Source organism: Macrobrachium nipponense, chromosome 6 (assembly GCF_015104395.2).
Source record: "Macrobrachium nipponense isolate FS-2020 chromosome 6, ASM1510439v2, whole genome shotgun sequence".
NCBI classification, from domain to species: domain Eukaryota; kingdom Metazoa; phylum Arthropoda; class Malacostraca; order Decapoda; family Palaemonidae; genus Macrobrachium; species Macrobrachium nipponense.
Window position 1 is genome coordinate 51,199,354 of NC_061108.1, and position 22,201 is coordinate 51,221,554.

Genomic DNA, 22,201 nt, shown 5'->3' on the forward strand with positions numbered 1-22,201 from the left:
TTATTTACGTTGCGTAGGCCGATTCGGCGAAGTCTATTTAGTTTTAGGTCCTTGTTACTAAAGAACTAGTTTTTGTGGACTTTATCACCGACTTATCTCTTGTTTTTTTTTTTTTTTTTTGTTGTTTTTTTTTTTTTTTTTTTTTTTTCCCGTGTTGAACTCTAGTGTACTAGATTGACTAAAGTCTCTTATGATACACATACTGTGCTCATCATGTCTTGGGCAAGTATGCTCTTTGGATGTAAGGTGTAATGAGTATGTAGATTGGGATGAGAGAACAAGGAGGAACTTAAACTCATTTTAAAAAATTGGATAGCGATAGGAAGAGAAAGGCTTTAACTAGAGCTAGTTCAAAATCAGCTAGTCAGGGATCATCGGATTTAAATGTTCCTGTTATTTCTCTAGCCCCAGTTCCCAGTTTTTGTGCTGTACCACCTTCTCAAGTTTCAGGCTCCCATACTTCCAATCCCAACCCCATCGCCAGCCTAGAAGAAAAGCTTGGGTGAAAGTTTTTCTCTGTTACTTCAGACTGTGGAGCAGCTTGGTTCATCAGTGAAAGTCCTGATGGTGCAGTGTTAGTGGAGGAGGTGACTGTTCATCCCATCAACTCTCCTAGGCAAAGGTCACTGTCATACTCCCCAGTACATGGGAGGAGTCAAACTGGTAGCCCAAGGAAGGTTGGTGGGATTAATCCACGAGCAGTTGCCCCTCTGTTCAACCTGTTGTCGTTTGCCAGGTTGCAACAGAGAACCACTGGAAAGGTCTCTTTGGAAGTGAATAAGTTATAGAGTTCCAAAGACTCCTCTCCTTGTCGTCGTCGTCATCAGTGGCACTCAAGCATTTGGTTGTGGCCTCTTAAGAGAGCCTCTACAAATGTAGTGACTTCACCTGTGGTTCCTGTAAAGAGGTCTAGAGCTCCGCACCTGTCTTGCAGGCATTGGGATAGTCCAGAGAAATTTTCTCATGATTACTTCTCAGGAGGTGATGCTCCCCTAGCGCCTGTTACTCCCAAGGCACCCGTGATGTCACATGCAGTCAAGCTCCCATTGGCGCCAGAACCCTCTTTTATCAACAAGCTCCAGGTAGTGTCTGCTGGTAGGGAGTCACAGCAAGGTACAGTTGCGCCCAGCGGCGCCTCCTCCCCTCCGGTAGCTCCCGCTGTTCCAACTGATGTGGACCATATTCAGCTGAAACTGGACAACATTTTGGCCTAATTTATTAATGCTCCCTTGACACCTCAAGTGCCCACTACTTCTCAAGCGCTTGCTTCGTCTCAGGCGTTAGTAGAGGCATAGTAGTGGCTGAGACACATCAAGCATCCATAGGTGCACAATTTCTTTAGGTGCCCATCGTAGCTCTTGACTCTCCAAGCTCCTGTGGATCTTTGTCCTATTTTATTGGGAGAGGAAGAGGCAGAGAATCAAGCTGCCTCTTCGGCGTACGTCGCCTTAATGAAGTTCCTGTTGGCTTCTTATCCAACCTCCTTTTTGCCCCAACTCCCTCGTTGCCCATTTAAAGTTAGTGATGGATGCCTTTGTCTGTTTCCTCCAACATACCGAAGATGGTGTTTTCTTTTTTGGCAAAGAAGGCATTTAAGGACATTGAAGCGTGGTTAGCAGAAAAGAGGGATCAAGGCAGGACCTCTAGTTTTTCCTCCCTCTTGGAGGTGCCTTCCTTGGGAATCTGTGCCTCTTCCCATGGAGACTTCTCAGGTTTAGTAGATTCAGCCAGGTGCTCTGCTTTCTCATCAGCCAAGATTTTGTTTTTGGCCTCAGAACTTGCACATCTACTCAAGAACATCTTCAAAGTGTTCAAAGTTATGAACTTTCTTGATTAGGCAGAGATTGTTTTGCTGTACTGGTTTGGAGTTTTGTCTTGTATTGACAGGGGAATTACAGTTGGCTCCCATGAGCTAGCTTCCCTTTTTATGCTAGGCCCTCTGAAGGAGAGGGAGCTCTTGTGCTCGTACACCTCTAAGGGAGTTACAGCTACTCAAAGATCGGCATTGCTGTATTCTCAGCTGGATAAAAGAAACCTGTTTCCCCAGTCTACAGTCCTCAACATAGCTTCTGAGTTGCAGATGAAAAGCACCCAGGATCTTCTTGCTCAGTCCACCAAGTGATCCTTTTCCTGTTTCAGAGGAAATACTCGTTTCGCATCAAAAGCAGTCAAGAAGACCTCTGCTAAAGGCTCCTCTCGCAAGTGAGGAGACCGTCCTCTGTACTCGAGTCGGAGCCAGACTTCTTTCATTTTGGGAGGTTTGGCAAGAAAAGGGAGCAGAGGCCTAGATAGTGAAGGTTCTGAAAGGTTATATCATCCCCTTTCAGAAAATGCCTCCCTTAGTCAACACGCCAGTCGTCTTGACTGACTACTCGCAATGGTCAGAGAAGTTTTAGGCGATTGCAGGAGAAGTGTTTCTTTTTAAAAAGGGGGCAATAGAGCAAGTCCAGGACCTTCATTCTACAGGTTTTTACAACAGTCTGTTCGTGGTCCCCAAGTCATCAGGGGGCTGGAGGTCAGACATGGGCCCAAGTACAAGTACAAGTATGAACGAATTTTTGAGTACTTGTGCTTGAGATTTTAAAATTCATTGTACTTGTACTTGGCCAAAGAGTACTTGAAAAATCAAGTACTTTTAAGTACTTTTTAAGTACATTACATACTTAGTAGGCTGTATTGCTTAACTAATTGTATGTATAACAAAACTGCACTAGTAGTGACAATAACATGAATATATGTTGATTTTTTGCTATAATGAATTATGTAAGTCAATGATTAAGATATACCAAGTTTAATTCAAATAGTTTAACATCTACTGTTGTTTATCAGCAGAATATCTGTCAGTTTTCGTGCAATCAGTTCAAGAATGAAGCTGTGACAACCTGTTCACTTCCCGACTGTATCTGCAGGAAACACGATTAGTTCTATAGTACAGTAGTTTAGTCTTTCGGCAGCCATTACTCATAGTTGTGCCAGTGGCGTTATGGCATCACCTAAGTACTCAGGCTTATGGGGCTAGGACTTTCTAATGCCATCTCAGAAGCAAATGACACTGATGAGGAAGAAGAGGATCTTGATATTTGGATGGCATTGGTACAGATTCTACTGAACTGTTGGAAGTATTACCAGCTGAGCATAATTCCTGCTTTGCACATACATTGCAACTGGTCGCGAAAGATGGCTTCAAAGAAGGACAGTTAAATGTTACATGGAGCAAAACATCAGAATTGGTTTCTTATTGCATAAATCAACAATAGCAACAGATGTTTTAGAAGGAGGAAGAAAATCAGAATCAGGTTGTGCTATTCGTTGGAATTCGCAGTTATAAATAATCAGATCTATTTTGAGAGTGCCAGAAGAAAAGCTGAACAGATTGGATGGTGCACCAAAGCTTGGCACTTATGCCCAAAATATTCTTAATGACATGGGTAGACATTTTTGAGCCATTTGAGGAGGCCACCAACTGTGTCCAGAGACAGAATTTTGTGTCCTTTTAGCCCAGTCATTCCATGTGTGCAAGGGCTCAAGTTTCTCTTAGAGACAATGCAATCTTAAGTATAACCGTGGTTTGGTATTTGGATTAAAGAAGTTATTACAGAAATGCCTCCAGGTGTATGAAGAACGGAAAATATATCAAATGGCAACTATTCTTATCCAAGATTTATGTTAGATTGATGTTCTGAAGCAGAGAAAAAGGTAAATCTTAAGTCCTCTGTCATAATTGCAGCCCAGTTTATGTCTAAAGATACTACAGCTTGTGCAAGCATGGATATTCCCACAGACCATACAGAAGATAAACTAGGACGTACGTACATAGTTCAGCTGAAACAAAAAGGAGGAAACTGTTTAGGTTTATGGGTAACCCAGTTCGACAATGGTGTCTGAGTCAGCCATGCATTTCGGAAGAGAGAGATGTACTAGTATACAGGTAAGACCACAGAGAAACGTGTGTGTATGTTATGTATGTATGTATTGTGAGTGTATGTTATGTCTGTATGCATTATTACTAATGTTGAAAATAAGTTTATGATAATACTTTCAATAACATTTAAATTTTCCTTGTTTGAATAAAAATTGTATAGAAAAGAGTTGAGAATTGTAATTTTACTTGGCTACAGAACTGTAGGTTTAAGTGCCTATTCTGCTTTAACGAAACTACAGACCTACTGTATACTAGACTGTATACCACTAGACTATGTAAGATGCTGTGTTTGCAACATAGTTACTTTTTACCTCTCAGTGATTTTGGTTGTCACAAGTGGTTTTTTTTTTTTTTTTTTTTAATTTTTTTTTTTTTTTAATTTCTATAAGAGGGGAGACCGTAAGATAATTCCATGTCGGTCTGCTCGTCCATTCTCAGGTAATTAAATCAGTCACCAGGTTAAAGTTTCAATTCAGTAAATAAACAGTCATGAGATAATTGATTTCATTTCTTCAACCATACTTCAATTCAGGCTCTCCTTTTTTGCTGGGGGTTTCCAGTTTCTGCTGCTAGAACGCAGTCATAGCATCATCACTGAGTGGAGCAGCCATGTCCTCCCTCTACCAGGTTTCAGCAAACTGAAGTGAATCCGAATGTCTATGGGCAACCTGGATGCCATAGACAGAATGGAACCTGATCCGCCGGTCGTACTGTCTATGGGGCCCTTTTAGACCTGATGGATGCATATTTCCATGTTGCTATTCATCCCAGCCCAATTTCGGGCTCTTTGCTTCGGTCTTTTGATGGCACCTCAGGTTTTCACCAGAGTAATGGCTCCCATCGCAAAGTGGTTACACCTACAGGGGGTGAGAATCTCCCTGCACTTGGACAATTGGCTTTTCAGAGCTCATTCAGAGAGTCAGTGCACAGAGGACCTCAGGAAGACTCTCTTGTTAGTACAAGAATTAGGAATTCTAGTAAACCATCAGAAGTCCTAATTGATCCCCTCTCAGAGGATTCAATATTTGGGGATGGTAATAGTGTGTTGGGGTTTTCGGGTTTTTCTGACACTGAAAAGAATAGAATCTTGGATAAAGAAGATACAGGAGATTCTTTATCTGGAAGAATGCCCAGCCAACAATTGGATGAGCCTTCTCGGTTTTCTATCATCAATGGAACAGTTCGTACATCTGGGTAGACTACATCTCAGACCCCTGCAGTTCCTCTTGAAAGCGACCTGGAATAGGAAAGTTCTTCCAGACTCTTGTGCATTTCCAGTGATGAGGGAAATAAAGGAGGACCTTCTCAGGAGTCTCTTTTTCCATTGAACCCAGACCTGAACTTTTCAGATGTGTTGGATCTGGGATGGGGTGCTGTTTTAGAGAAGAGCAAGACTCTGGGACGTGGTTCCCAGAACAAGGTTATTCCAAATAAATGTGAAAGAACTCAAGGTGGTTCATTTAGACATTCAGTCCTTCTCTCAAGAAGTAAGAAACAAGGCAATCATAGTCCACTCAGACAATACGACAGCACGCTCTTACATAGCGAAGCAAGGAGGTACTCGGTCTTTCTCCCTGTACGAAGCAGCGAGGGACCAGAACGACACCAGGTTAATTACCAGTTTTGTTCAAGGAAGGATCAGTGTTTTAGCAGACAAACTAAGCCATTGGGGACAAGTCCTCATGAGGAATGGACCTTGGATCCACTGGAAGCTTTGGGGAAAACCAATGATGAACTTTTTTGCCATGTCTCGGAACCACCATCTTCCTCTGTATTGTTCGCCAGTACCAGCTCCCCAAGCCTAGTCAGTAGATGCTTTCCTCCTGGACTGGTCAAAGAAAGATCTGTATGCCTTTCCCCCATTCAGTTTGATAAAACAGGTGCTAAACAATGTCCTTGCGGCAAAATATCCGTACGGCAATTTTTCTTACGGCAAAATGTCTAACAATCAATTGTCCTACGGCAAATTTGTTTACGGCAAATTGTCCGGTCTCCAGTGAGGAGACTCAACATTCACCATTAAGGGTTATAGAACCATGTTGGGTTTAGTCTTCTGCCATAGAGGAATAGACCTGTCCTCCAATCTGGACATTTCAGACCTTATTAAGTCTTTGGACACCTCTAAGAGTAAAGATTCGCCTGCTGTTCCTTGGACTCTCGACATAGTGATGAAGTGGTTGTAAGGTCCCCACTTTGACTTTGAGCATATGCCTTCCATCTCCTTAAGAGGCTTGACTAGAAAAACCCTTTCTCTGACATCTTTGGTGACAGCAAAGAGGATCAGTAAAGTACATGCCTTGGATAAAAGGGTAGACCTGCTCATATTCACTTGGTTTTTCAGCCAAGAACTAGTCCCCCTCAAACACATGGCCTTGTTCTTTTTCTATTAAGAGCATGACAGGTTCTGGGATTCAATAACGTGGAAAGATCGTTGTGCCCAGTGAGAGCTTTAAAATATTACTTACATAGAACAAAGGACATTTGCAGTGACTCTTGCAGTCTGTGGTGCTCTGAGATTAGAGGAGTAGCTACTTCTCTAGCTCTTAAAAGAAACCTGTCCTTATCAGCAATTTTAAACTACATTTTGGAAATGTAAGTCTGTGTTTTCGTCTCATTATCTTTGAGATATTGAAAAAGTGTATAATGATTGCAGTACCTTGGGTCCTTTTCTTGCAGCAAGCGAGGTGTTAGGAAAAGAAGTGTAGGAAGCAACCCTTCCTAAATCCATTTTTTCTCCTTAATATAAGGTATTATTGTTATTGGGAAGCTTGGAAGTACGAAGTACCTGAGTACCCTCCAGTCCATTGGTAGTGTGGTGGTGGTTTTTTATTTAGACATGTTTTGGATATAGGTAACAAGTTTTTTCTCTGGTGAATTACTGGTATTGAGCCCTGGGCAGGGGCAATTTACCCATCCTTGGTTGGCCATTGGAATGATCCTTCGCCTCAAAGGTCCCCACTAGAGTAGTAGGCGCCTTCTGCCTATACCGCCACGCCTCTCCATGATAAGATGAGTAACAACCAAAGGCAGTATGGTCCTGCATCAATTCTCTTATCAGGTAACGAACCAACAAACATTGTTATATAATGTCGGCAAATCTTTTTCTATCCTCTTTCTAGTTAGTGGTAATGCTTTGAGGTAGAAACATCCATGCATCCCACCATCCCTTCAGTGTGGGAATCGGCTATATAATTATTGGGTAAGACCCGTAATTAAAATTGAAAAAATTACATTTTTATGATAAAATAAAGTTTTAATTATACTTACCCCGTAATTATATAATTGGAACCCACACACCATCCCCTAGCACGGTTTTTTCTCGTTAAGGTCATGAAACGAGCTGAGCTTTCTGCCAATTGGTTCCTCTCTTTCCCCAAAAGAGGGTGGGGTCATGGTTATCTAACCAAAACAAGACAGAAAATTAGTGCAGCACACGAATTTTGGAATTTAACTGCTGGGCAAGTGAAACTCTTAGCTATATAATTACTGGGTAAGTATAATTTAAACTTTATTTTATTTTAAAAATTTCATTTTTTCTGTCTTCAAGGTGGTAAATATAGAGCACTGATACCATGCGCAGAAAGACTTGTAGTAAGTGTTCGTCTACAAAGCCAGGCATCCCAACTTGAGATTCCTGCAGATAAACAGCTGTTCAAGACACTAGACAGTTCATTTGTGGTAACAAATACTATCTCAGATTACTTTTCATCAAGTCAGAAACAATGTATCGACTCAGAGTCTTCATCTTTGCAACTTCGGTGTAATGAGCGAAAAAAGGTGAAAAACATGTAAGTGAGATTTCTTTTTTATATAGTTTAACAATGATTTGATTATGTACATGTTAATGGTATATTTTTATGATCTGAATCGAAATGTTTTAGAATGTATTGTCTGTGTGCTTTTGGAAGTCTAATACTGTAGTCAGTGAGAGGTGCTGTCACCCACAATGTATCATGTCAGCCTAAATATTTGACATTTTCCCTTTAAGCAAATGCTCCTCCAAGTATAAATTTAGTACAACATCTCCTTTTCTTGCTACTTTTGCAGGATTAACATCACTTACTAGCTCTCTCTCTCTCTCTCTCTCTCTCTCTCTCTCTCTCTCCTCTCTCTCTTCTCTCTCTCTCTCTCTTTTCCTTTCTCTCTCTCTCTCTCTCTCTCTTATGATGAAGGAAGATCAATATTATGGAAAAGTTGGATTTTTTAATGTCAGAATTTCTGGAAATGAAAAAAAGAAACAACATACCAGAACAGGAAAGAGACATGGGAAAATCCTTATTACTATCAGTATTAAATGAAGGAGAAAACACGCAAACCATCATAGTGATGAATGCGCAGGGTTTAGTTACGAGTAACTCAAAAAGAAAAATAGAGTACTTAGAAGAACTAACCCAAATGAAAAGAAAATAGATATAATGAATATAAGTGAAACCTGGTATTCCCAAGAGACTGGGAATGATGATCAAATAAAAGGGGGGTTCCAAACTTATAGATCAAGATAGAAAAATAGGAATCAAGGGGGAACCGCAATATATGGGAAAGACAAAAAACAAGGAAAAATATATGAGAAATATAGTAACTCAGAATGTGAACTAATAGCGGTAGAATTTGAATCTGAAAAATTGATGAACATAGTAATATATACACTCCTAATACTAAAGAGTTTGACTTAATAATTGAAAAATTGGATGATATATGTAGAAATCACAAAGGACTGGACTATTCTCCTATCTGGAGACTTCAACTTTCCTTTCGTAGAATGGAAAGAACGAATAGGAGATTGTGTTGTACTTATACATATAAAAAAGAGAGTAATAGTAGTGCAGAAGATAAGAGGCAATTTGAAAAGCTATTAGATATGCTACTAGAATACAACATTTCAACAAATAAATCACCTGCCAAACAAGAAAGGAAAATACTTTAGACCTAGTATTTGTGAACGAGATGAATTATGTTAAAGAAATAATAGTTTTATAATGCGAGTATTTCAGACCATAATGTCATAGAATTAACAGTTCATTCCAAAGCAAGTGAAAATAGAGATAAGCAAGAAATGAAAAAGTGGGAAGGATATGGAAAATACAACTTCTACAGTAAAAATATAAAATGGTCAGAAATTAATGAAGAATTAAACAAAGATTGGGATAAACATTTTCGTAAGTGATGACATAAGGGTAAATACGGAGATATTATATAAAATATTGGAGATAATAGTGGAAAAATATATACCGAAGAAGAAAAGTAAACATCATTCATGCATACCAAGAGACAGAAGAATCTTGTTCCAGAAAATCAGAAAGTGGAAAAAAGGTCTTGCAAAAGAAAAAAATGCATGGATAAAGTTATAGAACTAAAAAGTAAGATAGAAAATGCAGAAAAAAAGATTATCCAATCAAAAGAAAATGAAAAAACGGGACTTGGAAGAAAAAACCCTATTAAATATCAAGCAAAACCCCAACTATTATACACATATGCGAAAAGAAAATGAATAAAAGAAGAATAGAAATAGGCCCTCTGAGAATTGAAGGGAGATTAACGAATGAAAAAAGGAAATTTGCAACATACTGGCAGAACGATATAAGAGAGAATTCACCCCTAGAATAGATATGAAGATAATGATATAGAAGTAAGGGATGAAAATAGTGAATATTTAGCTGACATAGATATTAATGAAGCTGATATTGTGCAGGCTATTAAGTGAAATTAAAAATGGAGCTGCTGCAGGGCCTGATGGAATTCCTGCTATTTTGTTAAAGAAAGTAGTTCATTCTATCGCAAAGCCACTTGCAATATTATTAAGACAAAGTGTAGATACAGGCAAGATATATGATGAGCACAAATTAGCGTATATTACCCCTACTTTCAAAAGTGGATCAAGACTAGAGGCAAGTAAATTATAGGCCTGTGAGTCTAAAACATCACATATAATGAAAGTGTATGAAAGGGTAATGAAGAAAAATATTATGAAACATTTAATAAAAAATAATTTGTTTAATAAAGGACAACATGGTTTCGTACCCGGAAAAAGTACACAAACCCAACTGTTAGTCACCGTGAAAACATATTCAAAAATATGAAAAGCGGAAATGAAACAGATGTGGTTTATTTAGACTTTGCAAAAGCTTTTGATAAAGTAGACCATAATATATAGCGAAGAAAAATTAGAAAACACAATATCGTGGGGATAAAGTAGGAAGATGGTTAAAAGAATTTTTTACACAACAGAAAACAGATAGTTATTGCAAACGACGAGAAATCGGATGAAGCCAAGGTAATATCCGGTGTGCCGCAAGGTACGGTGTTAGCTGCAATACTGTTTGTTATTATGATTGAAGACATAGACAATAATGTTAAGGATTCGGTAGTGAGTAGTTTCGCAGATGACACAAGAATAAGTAGAGAAATTACTTGTGATGAAGATAGGAACGCTCTACAAAGAGACCTTAACAAAGTATATGATTGGGCAGAGGTAAATAGGATGGGTATTTAACTCTGATAAATTTGAATCAATAAATTATGGAGACAGAGAAAGAAAGCTATATGCATATAAGGGACCTAATAATGAGACCATCACAAATAATGGAAGCAGTTAAAGACCTTGGTGTGATGATGAATAGGAACATGTTATGCAATGATCAAATAGCAACTCTGTTGGCAAAATGTAAAGCAAAAATGGGAATGTTGTTACGGCACTTCAAAAACAAGAAAAGCTGAACACATGATTATGCTTTATAAAACATATGTTCGTAGTCCACTTGAATATTGCAATATGATATGGTACCCACACTATCAAAAGGATATTGCACAAATAGAGAGTGTACAAAGGTCCTTTACAGCTAGAATAGAAGAAGTTAAGGACCTAGACTACTGGGAAAGACTACAATTCTTAAAATTATATAGTCCGGAAAGGAGAAGAGAACGCTACATGATAATTCAGGCATGGAAACAGATAGAAGGAATAGCAGAAAATATCATGGAACTAAAAATATCAGAAAGAGCAAGCAGAGGTAGATTAATAGTGCCCAAAAATATACCAGGAAAAAAATAAGGAAAAGCACACAGGACATTAATCCACTACGCACCAGCATCGATAATGCAGCGTCTTTCATTAATGCGTTGCCAGCTCATCTGAGGAATATATCAGGAGTGAGCGTAGATTGTGTTTAAGAATAAGCTCGACAAATATCTAAACTGCATCCCAGACCATCCAAGATTGGAAGATGCAAAATATACCGGAAGATGTACTAGCAACTCTCTGGTAGACATTAGAGGTGCCTCACACTGAGGGGACCTGGGGGGCAACCCGAACAAGATGTAAGGTCTGTAAGGTAAGGTAAGGTAAGGTCTCTCTCTCTCAATGAGGGCTGCTAAGATGCAAGATCCTGTGAAGGCACAAGGCCAGCTTAATCCTTTTTATTATTGGAGACTAGGACGAGCAGAAATACCCTAATCTGGTGGTGAAAAAATATACTACGATAGTACCTCGAGATACGAAATTAATCCGTTCCGAGGAGCCCTACGTATCATGAGGTTTTCGTATCTTGGCACCCAACATTTTACATGTTCAAATTTGGCTAATTACCGTTCCAAGCCCTCCAAAAACACCCCAGTAAATTATATTTCCAGGCCTACAACTCATGTTCTAGGGTTACGACGCCAATCCGACGGAAGAAATATGACTCCAAAATGGCAAAATACTGTACATACTTGAGTAATATTCAACTGCATGTAATGTTCAACCCCATTTTTACTGCATATATTAGGACTTCAGCATATGTCCCTTAGCAATAAGCCTAGCCTATGTTAGCGGTTGCTACTGTAGCCTAGTCTATGATTCTGACATCTAAACCTAAGAAGCTAAAAGCTTAGAATATGCCAATAAAATGTATAAATAATCAGTATGTACTCATTTCAAATAATTATTAATTAATCATTAACTATAATACACAAAAAAACAAAAAAAAACCTTCCAATCGATTGTTTACATTCAGCTCTTACGAGTACCAAACGAACGCCAAGCAATCACTTTTCCTAGGACACAGTAAGCCATAAATTTTCATTAGTATCTCTCTTCAACTAATGAAACTTCCAAACAGTATAATAACCATTCATTTCTATTCTTTATTCTATCTTTACCTAATGGAGATACCGAGTTACTGACAGCTATAATGAAACATATACATAACGTAATATTAAAACAGATGTTGCAGCTGGCTTGCAAACCTCTTGAGGACATTCGGGGCCCCACACACCAACCGAAGGGTGCCACTGACGTGCACACCTGCTTCATACAGTTCCTGGGCCAGGGATACCGAGTTATAATAATTATCCATAAACAGGTGGTATCCCTGGTTACAGAAACGATCCACAAGACTGAAGACAGTGTCACGCAGCGTGGAAAAGACCCGGAATACACCGAGAAGTCCACGACGTATCCGGTGTTGAACTCCGTAATAAAAAACAGTTTCACTCCATATTTCTTTGGCTTCTTGGGGTTATACACTTTAATACTAAGACGTCCTTTGTAAGGCATCATCCCCTCATCCAAAGAAAGGTTCTTGCCAGGAACCACCAAAATTTTGCACCGTTCACGAATGTACTCCAACACTGGGTGGACTAACATGAGGCGTTTGGGGTTATTCCAGGGTATGGCCCTTCGGTTGAAGGCGTTGAAATACCTGTCCACCGCCAGGAAACTATCACGGGGCATAACGCCGGGCGCATTGGGCATACTTAAAAAAAATTCCGCCTCCAATATTGCCTGACGTCGGCAGCAGGCATCATTCCAAAAAAAATGTGGAGCCCCAAAAAATGCGCCATGTCGGTGAGGTTGTAGCCCCGCCAGCGATACGACAATGTCGTCCGTAGTTCGTCACGGCAGTACCGAGCGTAGTCCGCCGTCTCTGCTACCAGGTATTCCAGCAATTCCCGCATAAGGAACAGCTGAATGAACCCCAGAGCAGTGAGAGGAACAGGTACAGCGAGCCCAGGTGCTGCCGTGAATGGGTGCATGTTGGGTGGGGTGGGGTCCCTCATCGCTCTCGGACGACAGACCTTCACCTTGGCTGGCGCGACGCTCCGACCTTCTACGTGCCCATGCACATGCACACGCACATGCTCGGGCACGGTTTTGCACGCGAAACCCCCCACAGGCCCATCTCCCTCACTTAGGCCCTCGCTTTATGTCATCATTGGCGACAAAACTAGACAACAATTCCTCGTCCTCAGATTCCCCCTCATACACACTAAAACCACTAAATTCGATCTCACTTTTGGCATGTGACCCTCGAACGGACATTGGGGGCAAATATTCATCATCACTAACATCGGGAGTAATGTCCTCGTCACTGGTTAACCAACCGCCATCAAAATGAGGACTTGCGACATGCTGCCGATCGAGCTCTAACGATTGGTCGTGTATGTCCTTTGGTTCGAGGCCTCCCAAATCCCTACGAATGCCCCTCAGGAGACCCCAATGCTTCCTAGGAGTTACAAAAGGCACACGAGACACACATTGTGGTCCTTGAACACTTTCGTCCACACGAGGCCGCACGGAACGGCGTTGAAGAGCGAGGTCATCTTGGGTGCTTGGTCCCTCGCCAGCATCAAAGTCCAAAATACGTCTCACACGATCCCTCCCGAGGGGTAAAACGCGCCTTTCGCGCTCCATACGACGTTCAGACATCTCTACGTACGTCTTGTACCACCACAAATACTCGAACTCTCGCAAAAGTTCGGCAAAACACGATTGCGGTAAAAGATTGCTCTCGGACGACGCGTCGCTGATGCTGGCTGATGCGAGAAGGAGGCATTTCGCGCATGCGCACCTGAGTCACGCTTGTAAACAAAACAATAGCTTGATCCGTGAACTCCCAGCATCCCCCAAGGCACGTGATTCAAAAGTTTTCGCCTAGTAGGCCTATAACTATTTTTCCGCGAATTAAAATTGTTTTTTTTTTTTTTTTTCGTTGACATACCAAACATCAATTCGGCATACGACAGACAATTTTCGTCGACGTTTAATATGTCCAATTGGTGTTAAAGGGATAATATCTGTCTTAACATTTTACCTTAATCTTCTATTAGTGATAGTGGGTTACAATCCTCAAAAATGACCGATAAATCTTCTGATTTGAATATATTACATTCCAGAAAATTTTACTTTACATTTCATGTTTCCTAAATATTCCCCCTTTAATTAGAGAAAAAGTAAATTCAAAGTTGATGTCTAACCTCGAAGTTTTGCTATAAAACCAACTAATTAAAGTAAGAATTGCAACATTATAAAATAAATGGTTTCATTACCAAGTCAACCAATGAAGGCAAACTTAGTAATAAAGAAATTAGGTAAATATGAAAATAACAGGATAATAAGTTGGTCTGTTCCCATTAGATAACTGAAATGTGACTTCTACTCCTTAATTATATCAAGTTTTCCCTTCTGAGACTACTACAGTGGTACCTCGAGATACGAAATTAATCCGTTCCGAGGCGGCCTTCGTATCATGAGTTTTTCGTATCTGGGAACACATTTTACATGTAAAATGGCTAATCCGTTCCAAGCCCTCCAAAAACACCCCATTAAATTTCATAATAAAGCTAAATTGACCTATAAACAATGAAATACTACAACAATTTGGACCATTCAATACCTAAATTAAGAATAAAAATGCAAAACCTGTAAATGAAGTTTATATTAGTGTACAAGAAATATTATTACTGTAACGTAAAATGTGGAAGCTTACCTTTCGAGTGAGGCTATCTCCGAAAGTGGCGGCAGAGGAGGAAGAGGACAAACGGCAGATGACGTACGTACGTACGTACACTTAACTTTACGAAAACACAAAAAATTTAAGGAAAACTATAAAACTAAAATTCACTAAACACATTAACAAAACTGTAACACTTAAATTACAAAAATCTACAAATTGAATTTTTTTTCTCTTTTTTTTATTTTTAACTTTTTTTTTACTTTCACGTACGCTTTTTTTTTTCTTTTTTTTTTTACAGAATTTCAACTTCATCACCACTTTCAACGTTCTGTTTTTCATCACTTGGTTCTTCCTTTTGCTTTTGCTTTAAACTTTCTGTTTTTCTACACTTGGTTCTTCATTTTTGCGTTACTCCCTGCTAATGCTGAAGGCCTCTTTAAAAAATAACGATCCAAGGAAGATTGCTTCTGTCTACTTTTCACAATGTTCCTGAAACGACTCAGGCAAACGTCATCAAACTGTGCAAGCATACGACCTGTGTGAGCCTTTTCGGGGTGTCTTTTTTTCGATAAACGATTGCACTTTATGAAAAGTGCCTAGAATATCCTTAATTTCTGCCGTTGTCATAGGCTCCTCCTCCTCTTCCTCGCCGCTGCTAGAGAACTCCTCTTGAACGACGTTATGTTGCATGGCCTCCAACTCCTTCAGGTCATCCGTCGTAAGCTCCTCTTGGTGCTCCTCGAGAAGGTCGTTGATGTCGTCCTTGTCGACGACCAGCCCCATGGACTTGCCGAGTGCAACGATCTTGTCAAGATCTGGTTCCAAAACAGTTTCAGGATCGTCAACTGTTTCTGACTCTGCAGCACCAGCTTTGCCCACGTCAAATCCCTCGAAGTCTCGGGCGGATACGGCATCAGGCCAAAGTTTCCTCCACGAGGAATTCAAGGTTCGCCTCGAAACCTCCTGCCAAGCTTGGTCGATGAGTCGGATGCAAATGACGATGTCGAAATGCTCCTTCCAAAATTGATGCAAGGTGAGGTTTGTGGTATCGGTGATGTCAAAACATCTCTTGAAAAGATGTTTCGTGTACAGCTTCTTAAAGTTCGCTATCACTTGCTGGTCCATGGGCTGGAGGAGAGGGGTGGTGTTGGGCGGAAGAAAAAGAATCTTGACGAAGGAATACTCCGCTAGGATATCTTCCTCGAGGCCAGGAGGGTGGGGAGGGGCATTGTCCAACACCAGCAGACATTTCAGGGGGAGGCGCTTCTCTTCCAAAAATTTCTTCACTGTCGGGCCGAAACACAGATTTACCCACTCGGTGAACAAAAGCCTCGTTACCCAGGCTTTTGCATTAGCCCTCCACATCACTGGAAGCTTCTCCTTCAGCACTTTGTGGGCCTTGAAGGCTCGAGGAGTCTCGGAATGATACACCAGTAGGGGCTTCACCTTGCAATCCCCACTGGCGTTTGAACAAAGTGCGAGCGTAAGCCTGTCTTTCATAGGCTTATGCCCGGGTAGCTTCTTCTCTTCCTCCGTGATGTACGTCCGACGAGGCATTTTTTTCCAAAAAAGGCCAGTCTCATCACAATTGAAGACTTGCTGAGAACTGTAGCCTTCCTTGGTCATCATCTCGTCGAAAGTCTTCTTAACCCTTTTACGCCGAAGCGGTAAAAAAAAATTGTCTTCCGTGTGCCGGAGATGTTTCAGAGTGAGCGCGGAAGCGGAAAAAATATTTTTTTCAAAAAATCACAGCGCGCTTAGTTTTCAAGATTAAGAGTTCATTTTTGGCTCCTTTTTTTGTCATTGGCTGAAGTTTAGTATGCAACCATCAGAAATGAAAAAATTATCATTATCATATATAAATAATGCGATATATGATAGCGCAAAAACAAAATTTCATATATAATTATATTTAAATCGTGCTGCGCGCAAAACGGTTAAAGGTAACAAGTTACATTTTTTTCGTTGTAATGTACACTAAATTGCGATTATTTTGGTTTATAACACATTGTAAAACGATAAAAGCAACACAGAGAAAATATTATCACAAAATAATGCATGAATTCGTAACGCGCGGACGTAAACAAATATTTTTTCAAAAATTCACCATAAATCTAAATATTGTCCTAGAGACTTCCAATTTCTTTCAAATGAAAGACAAAAATGATTGAATATTACTATACTGTAAGAGTATTAGCTTACAATTGCAGTTTTCGACCATATCTGACGAGTTAAAGTTGACCGAATGTCGAATTTTTTTATATATATATTTTTTGTATGCAATTATTTCGAAAATAAGAAAAGCTACAACCTTCAAATATTTTTTGTTTTATTCTACATGAAATTGCGCACATTTTCATATATAAAACTCTATGAAATGCCTAATATGAAACGGAGCAAATATTCCGAGAAATGGACGTACGCATTTCGGAGATTTGTGGCGGAGAATCCGCGTGCGGAGGGAAGGAAAGATTTTTTTTAAAATTCACCATAAATCTAAATATTTTACTATAGACTTCGAATTTGTTTCAAGATGAAGATAAATGACTGAATATTACTAGACTGTAAGGGTTTTAGCTTACAATTGCGTTTTTCGACCATTTCGGTAGAGTCAAAGTTGACCGAACGTGGTTTTTTTCTATTTATCATGATTTATATGCAAATATTTCAAAAATGAGAAAAGCTACAACCTTCAATTATTATTTGTTGCATTCTACATGAAATTGCGCAAATTTTCATATATAAAACTTTATGTAACGGCTAATTTAAAATGGTGCAAACATTACCACAATCGCACGTATGATTTTTTCAGAAGAGTTACCGCTCAGACGTAAAGAAAAAGGGATTTTGACGTAAGGAAAAATCTATTTCTGGGCGATTGGCTCGTGTCGCCAGCGAAATATCCTTTAATCTATTATTTCTAGGGTAAATGTACTAACACATACCAGAGAATAAATAAATAAAGAAAAAGGTCAGTATAACTGACTCGCTCACTCTCCCAGAGAGTGTCGGTATGAACACTATGGCGAGTGAGACCACTACCACGAGCCAAATGCCAATAGAATTCTCCCACTACAAAATCCCCCAAGAGGAGAGCCGACCCACAGAGTGGGCAGCACCTACTACTACTACTCCATCCCATGCTGCCGACTGCTGCGCCTCTGGTGGCCATCCTGAAGTTAGCAGACAATCTTGGCGATGGGATGGGTAGGGCGGGATTTCGCTGGCGACACGAGCCAATCGCCCAGAAATAGATTTTTCCTTACGCCCCCTAACAAAATCCCTTTTCTGGGCTCAGCTCGTGTCGCTGCGCGAAATCGTACCAGAGAAATAGCACAAGATTGTAAAGAAATTCAACAAAATACAAAGAGGTCTCAAATAAAAAGATAAAATAAAAATAAATCAATATAATTGCTAATAAGGATACATATACACAGTGATACAAAATAGAAATATTACTTTAATTACACTTAATTCTAATAATATTTCTTAACTTAAGGTAATATACATATATACAGGAGAAATATATCATATATGTACAAAAATGGTATCTGTGTAAAGCTATGTATCAACACATTCTAAAGCAATTAACATAAAAGTTGAATAAAACAAACTCAACAATAATAATATATAAAGGAATGTATATGACTTAATATACAAAAACCCGTAACCCATTATAATAAGATGTATCTCCTAGCATAAAAATAAGGAGATGACATCCACGAGATCAATAACCATCATCAAATGTGAGTGTCCCTAGCAAAAAAAAATAAGGGACACCCAACTACATCTAATCAAAAAAGCAGGCTAAGACACAAGGTGACCGTAAATGAACAAGGCAGGAATAGACGAACTGTTGGGTGAGGCAGGTAGAAAGGAGGACTGGATCTTCTACTAAAGATTAGTCAGAGTCAGGGAAACTATGTTCCCTGCTGCAAACTGCTGAAAATTTCAGAGCTTCCAAGGACTTTAAGTAATGACGTTTGAACACTGTCGGCGATTTCCATCCAGTATACTTTTTCAACTCATCGAAGTTCATATGTTGGAAATAGTTAATTGAGGTGGCTACTGCCCTGACATCATGTGCTTTTGGGAAAGAGTCAGGATTGGCTTGTTTAATGAAGTACAGGATTTGTTGCCTGATGCCTTTAATAGATAAAGTACCACCTTTTTCTCTCTTAAAGAGAGGACCCGATGAGGATGAGGACGGTCCTAGATAGAAAGGCTCGTAAGGCTGAAACTGGGCAAAGAGATAGATCTTGTGGAAGGGGCAGTACCTTCCATGGTTCCCACCTCATCAAAGGATCTTCATTCTTTGCTATAAAGCTACGTTCCGGAGAAAGTAGCACTTCCCCTGTGGGAAGGAACTGAATATGATCCGGATCTCTGGATAACGCCGACAGTTCTGAAATTCTAGCTCCTGAGGCCAAGCTTAATAAAAATAGGGTTTTTCTTAAGAGCATTATAAACGAGCATGTGTCATTATCAGTTTCTGAAGCCAGCTTTAGAACATCGTTTAAGAACCATGATACTGACGTAGGCCTTACCGAAGGTCTAAGTCTAGCACATGCCTTGGGAATAGACGAGAAGTAGGAATCTGTCAAGTCTATGTTGAATCCAAATTGAAAATCTTTTTCAAGGCTGACTTGTTTGTCGTAATTGTGCTAGCTGCTAAGCCTTTTTCAAATAAGGATCTGAAAAAGGTTATAGCTGAATTGATTGTCATGATTCTAATATCTGATTCTTTCAGGAAGGTTGCTAACTTTTTGACAGCAGCATCATACTGTCTCAAAGTAGAATCTCTTTTATTGGATTCTAAGAAGAGAATATTCTGAGGGTCAATATTCGCATCCCTTTTCGCTGCAAACTTCATGAAATCCATAAAGTTAGGGTTTTGAGAATCCCTGAGGAAGCGAACACAGTCTTCGTTTGCACTGACTGGGAGAGCCTGGGATTGGGGATCCGAAGAGGGCGAAGACCCAGCTCCAGAATGAGAGGGTACCAATTGCTCTTCGGCCAGTCTGGGGCTACTAGAGCCACTTGACCCTTGAATGTCCTGAGTTTGTTTAAGACTTTCATGAGAAGATTCACCGGAGGAAAGACATAAATCTTCTCCCAGTTGTTCCAGTTTAGAGCCAGGGCGTCCGTGGCATAGGCCAGAGGGTCCAGGTTGGGGGCCACATAACACGGGAGTTGTGGTTCGCTTGAGATGCGAAGAGATCCACCTGTAGACCTGGAACTCTCTGAAGAATCCATTGGAACGAACTGTTGTCCAGTGACCATTCCGACTCTAGAGGTACTGATCGGGATAGAGCATCTGCTATGACGTTTCTCACTCCAGCTATATGAGTGGAGGAGAGATGCCAACTGAACTTGTCCGCCAGGGAGAAGATGGCTATCATGACATGATTTAGATGACGTGACTTGGGAGCCTCCCTGATTTACACAATGTACCACCACTGCGCTGTCCAGGACTAGCTTTATGTGGAGTTACTTTGGCGGGCGTAACCTTTTTAGAGTCAAGAACACTGCCATTGCTTCCAGTACGTTTATATGGAAACTGACGGAACTGAGGTGACCACGTTCCTTGAACCTTTTTGAACTGGGAATATCCTCCCCAACCGCTTAATGACGCGTCTGTGTGGATGGTGATCCCTGGTGGAGGAAACTGAAGGGGCACTGACACCGACAAGTTCTTGACTTTCGCCCACGGCCGGAGTCGATTCTTTAGAATCAGAGGGACTGAGGATAATTTGTCCCTGGACCTGACGTTTGCTCGTGAGCGCCAGATTCTGGTTAGGTCTTTCAGTTTGGCTTTCATTAGGATGTTCGTCACTGATACAAACTGGAGAGAACCCAAGATCCTTTCCTGAGATCTTCTTGATGCCAGTTTGTGACTCAGAAATTGTTTGACTGACTTCGCTATTTCCTTTCTTTTGGATGATGGAATCGACAGAGTATGGGAGGATAGATTCCATTGAATGCCTAGCCACTGAAAGTTTGACTCTGGGGTGAGTCTTGACTTGGTCCTGTTTATCTTGAAGCCTAGATATTCCAGGAACTGAATAACTTTCAGTGTTGCTTTGTTGCATTCCTCGACTGTTGAAGCCCAGATCAACCAATCGTAGAGATACGCTACTACCATAATCCCTTGCGATCTGAGTTGTTGAATTCTACTACTTCCGCCAGCTTCGTAAACACCCTGGGTGCCACGTTGAGCCCGAAAGGAACTACCTTGAAGGAGAATGTCTGGTCTCCTATCTTGAAGCCAGATACGGACGGAAGTGTCTTGCAATAGGGATATGATAGTAAGCGTCTGTAAGATCGATAGAGGTGGTGGCGGCCCCACGGCCCCCAAGTAAAGTCCGCACCTGCAGGCGTGAGCATCTTGAACTTGTCGCAGCGAATGGCTAAGTTTAAGCGGGACAAGTCTAAGATTACCCTTCTTTTTTGTGAGCCTTCTTTGGCACGCTGAACAAGCGTCCTTGAAATTTTACCTTTTGACTCTCGCTATAGCTCCTTTCTGAAGGAGATCCTCCGCATACTCCGTCAATTCCTTGGAAGGAAGTTGGCGGAAAGGTCTGGATGTGGGTGGGTTCGTTAACCAGCTCCAACCCAGGCCTTTTGACACAATGCTCTGAGCCCACTTGCTGAAGTTCCACCGATGGCGAAAGTGAAACAGCCTCCCTCCTACCTGAAATTCCTCATTGGTTCTGGTAGCCTCCTCGGCCTCCCCTGAAATGTTTTCCCCTATTAAAGGGACCTCCCGATCCTCTCCCACGAAAGGATCGCTTACCTCTGCCCCCCTTACCCGAGCGGTCATACTTCTGTGAAGCTTGACTCTCGAAGGCTTGGTTGTAAGCTGGAGAGAGGGGTTCGTAAGAGGTGGAGGCTGAGGCTGAGGGGAGATAACGTAAATCGGCTGCGATTGAGCCTTTGAGGTGGAAGGTTGGGCTGTTTGCACCAAGGGAACAGCCGGAACTTGTTGAGAAAAGCGTGGCTGCTTTTTCTGGTAGGGCTGGAAACGTCTAGGTTTCCTTTGACCCTTACCCTTAGCTGGTAGATCCTGTCGTCTCTTGGCCGTAAGACCCCAACGTCCTTAAGGCTCTGGTTCAACCTCGTAGCCTCTGACTGAACCTCCTTCACCATCGCTTCTGGGAAGAGGTCTGCTCCACAGATGCTTGACGCAAGTAACCTATTCGGCTCGTGCCGAATAGTTGCTTCTTGTAGGACATGCTTCCTACAGTTCGTCCTAGCAGTGGCAAACTCAAACATATCTGACTGTACCGTTTGAGTCAAGGATTTGGTAAGAAGCTTGAAGAGCGGTTCTGACCATAGGCCATGGTAGCCACCTCGGTCATAGCCATGGAATTAATAGACCTGGCTAACCGCGATTTGGCGTCGAATTCTGCCTGAATAAGGCTATCTGGAAGCCTAGGTAGCTTCTCACCAAACTGCTCCATAGCACAGTCCGGTTTGAGTTTGCCAGCTTGAGAAGGTGTTAGGTAAGTCTTCCCACAATTCTCCGGCTGAAGGAAGTAACGGAGATGTAGGATCTGCTTCCTTC

General features: G+C 40.9%; 1 protein-coding gene across 1 annotated transcript in view; it reads left to right on the forward strand.

Annotated features, from left to right (window-relative positions):
* Positions 1 to 22,201, forward strand: part of LOC135216777 (uncharacterized) — a 323,230-nt gene that overhangs the window by 158,670 nt on the left and 142,359 nt on the right. The window contains exon 5 of the mRNA XM_064252261.1: positions 7,470 to 7,710. Coding sequence (XP_064108331.1) covers positions 7,470 to 7,710 — 241 coding nt within the window. The remainder of the gene's footprint in view (positions 1 to 7,469; positions 7,711 to 22,201) is intronic.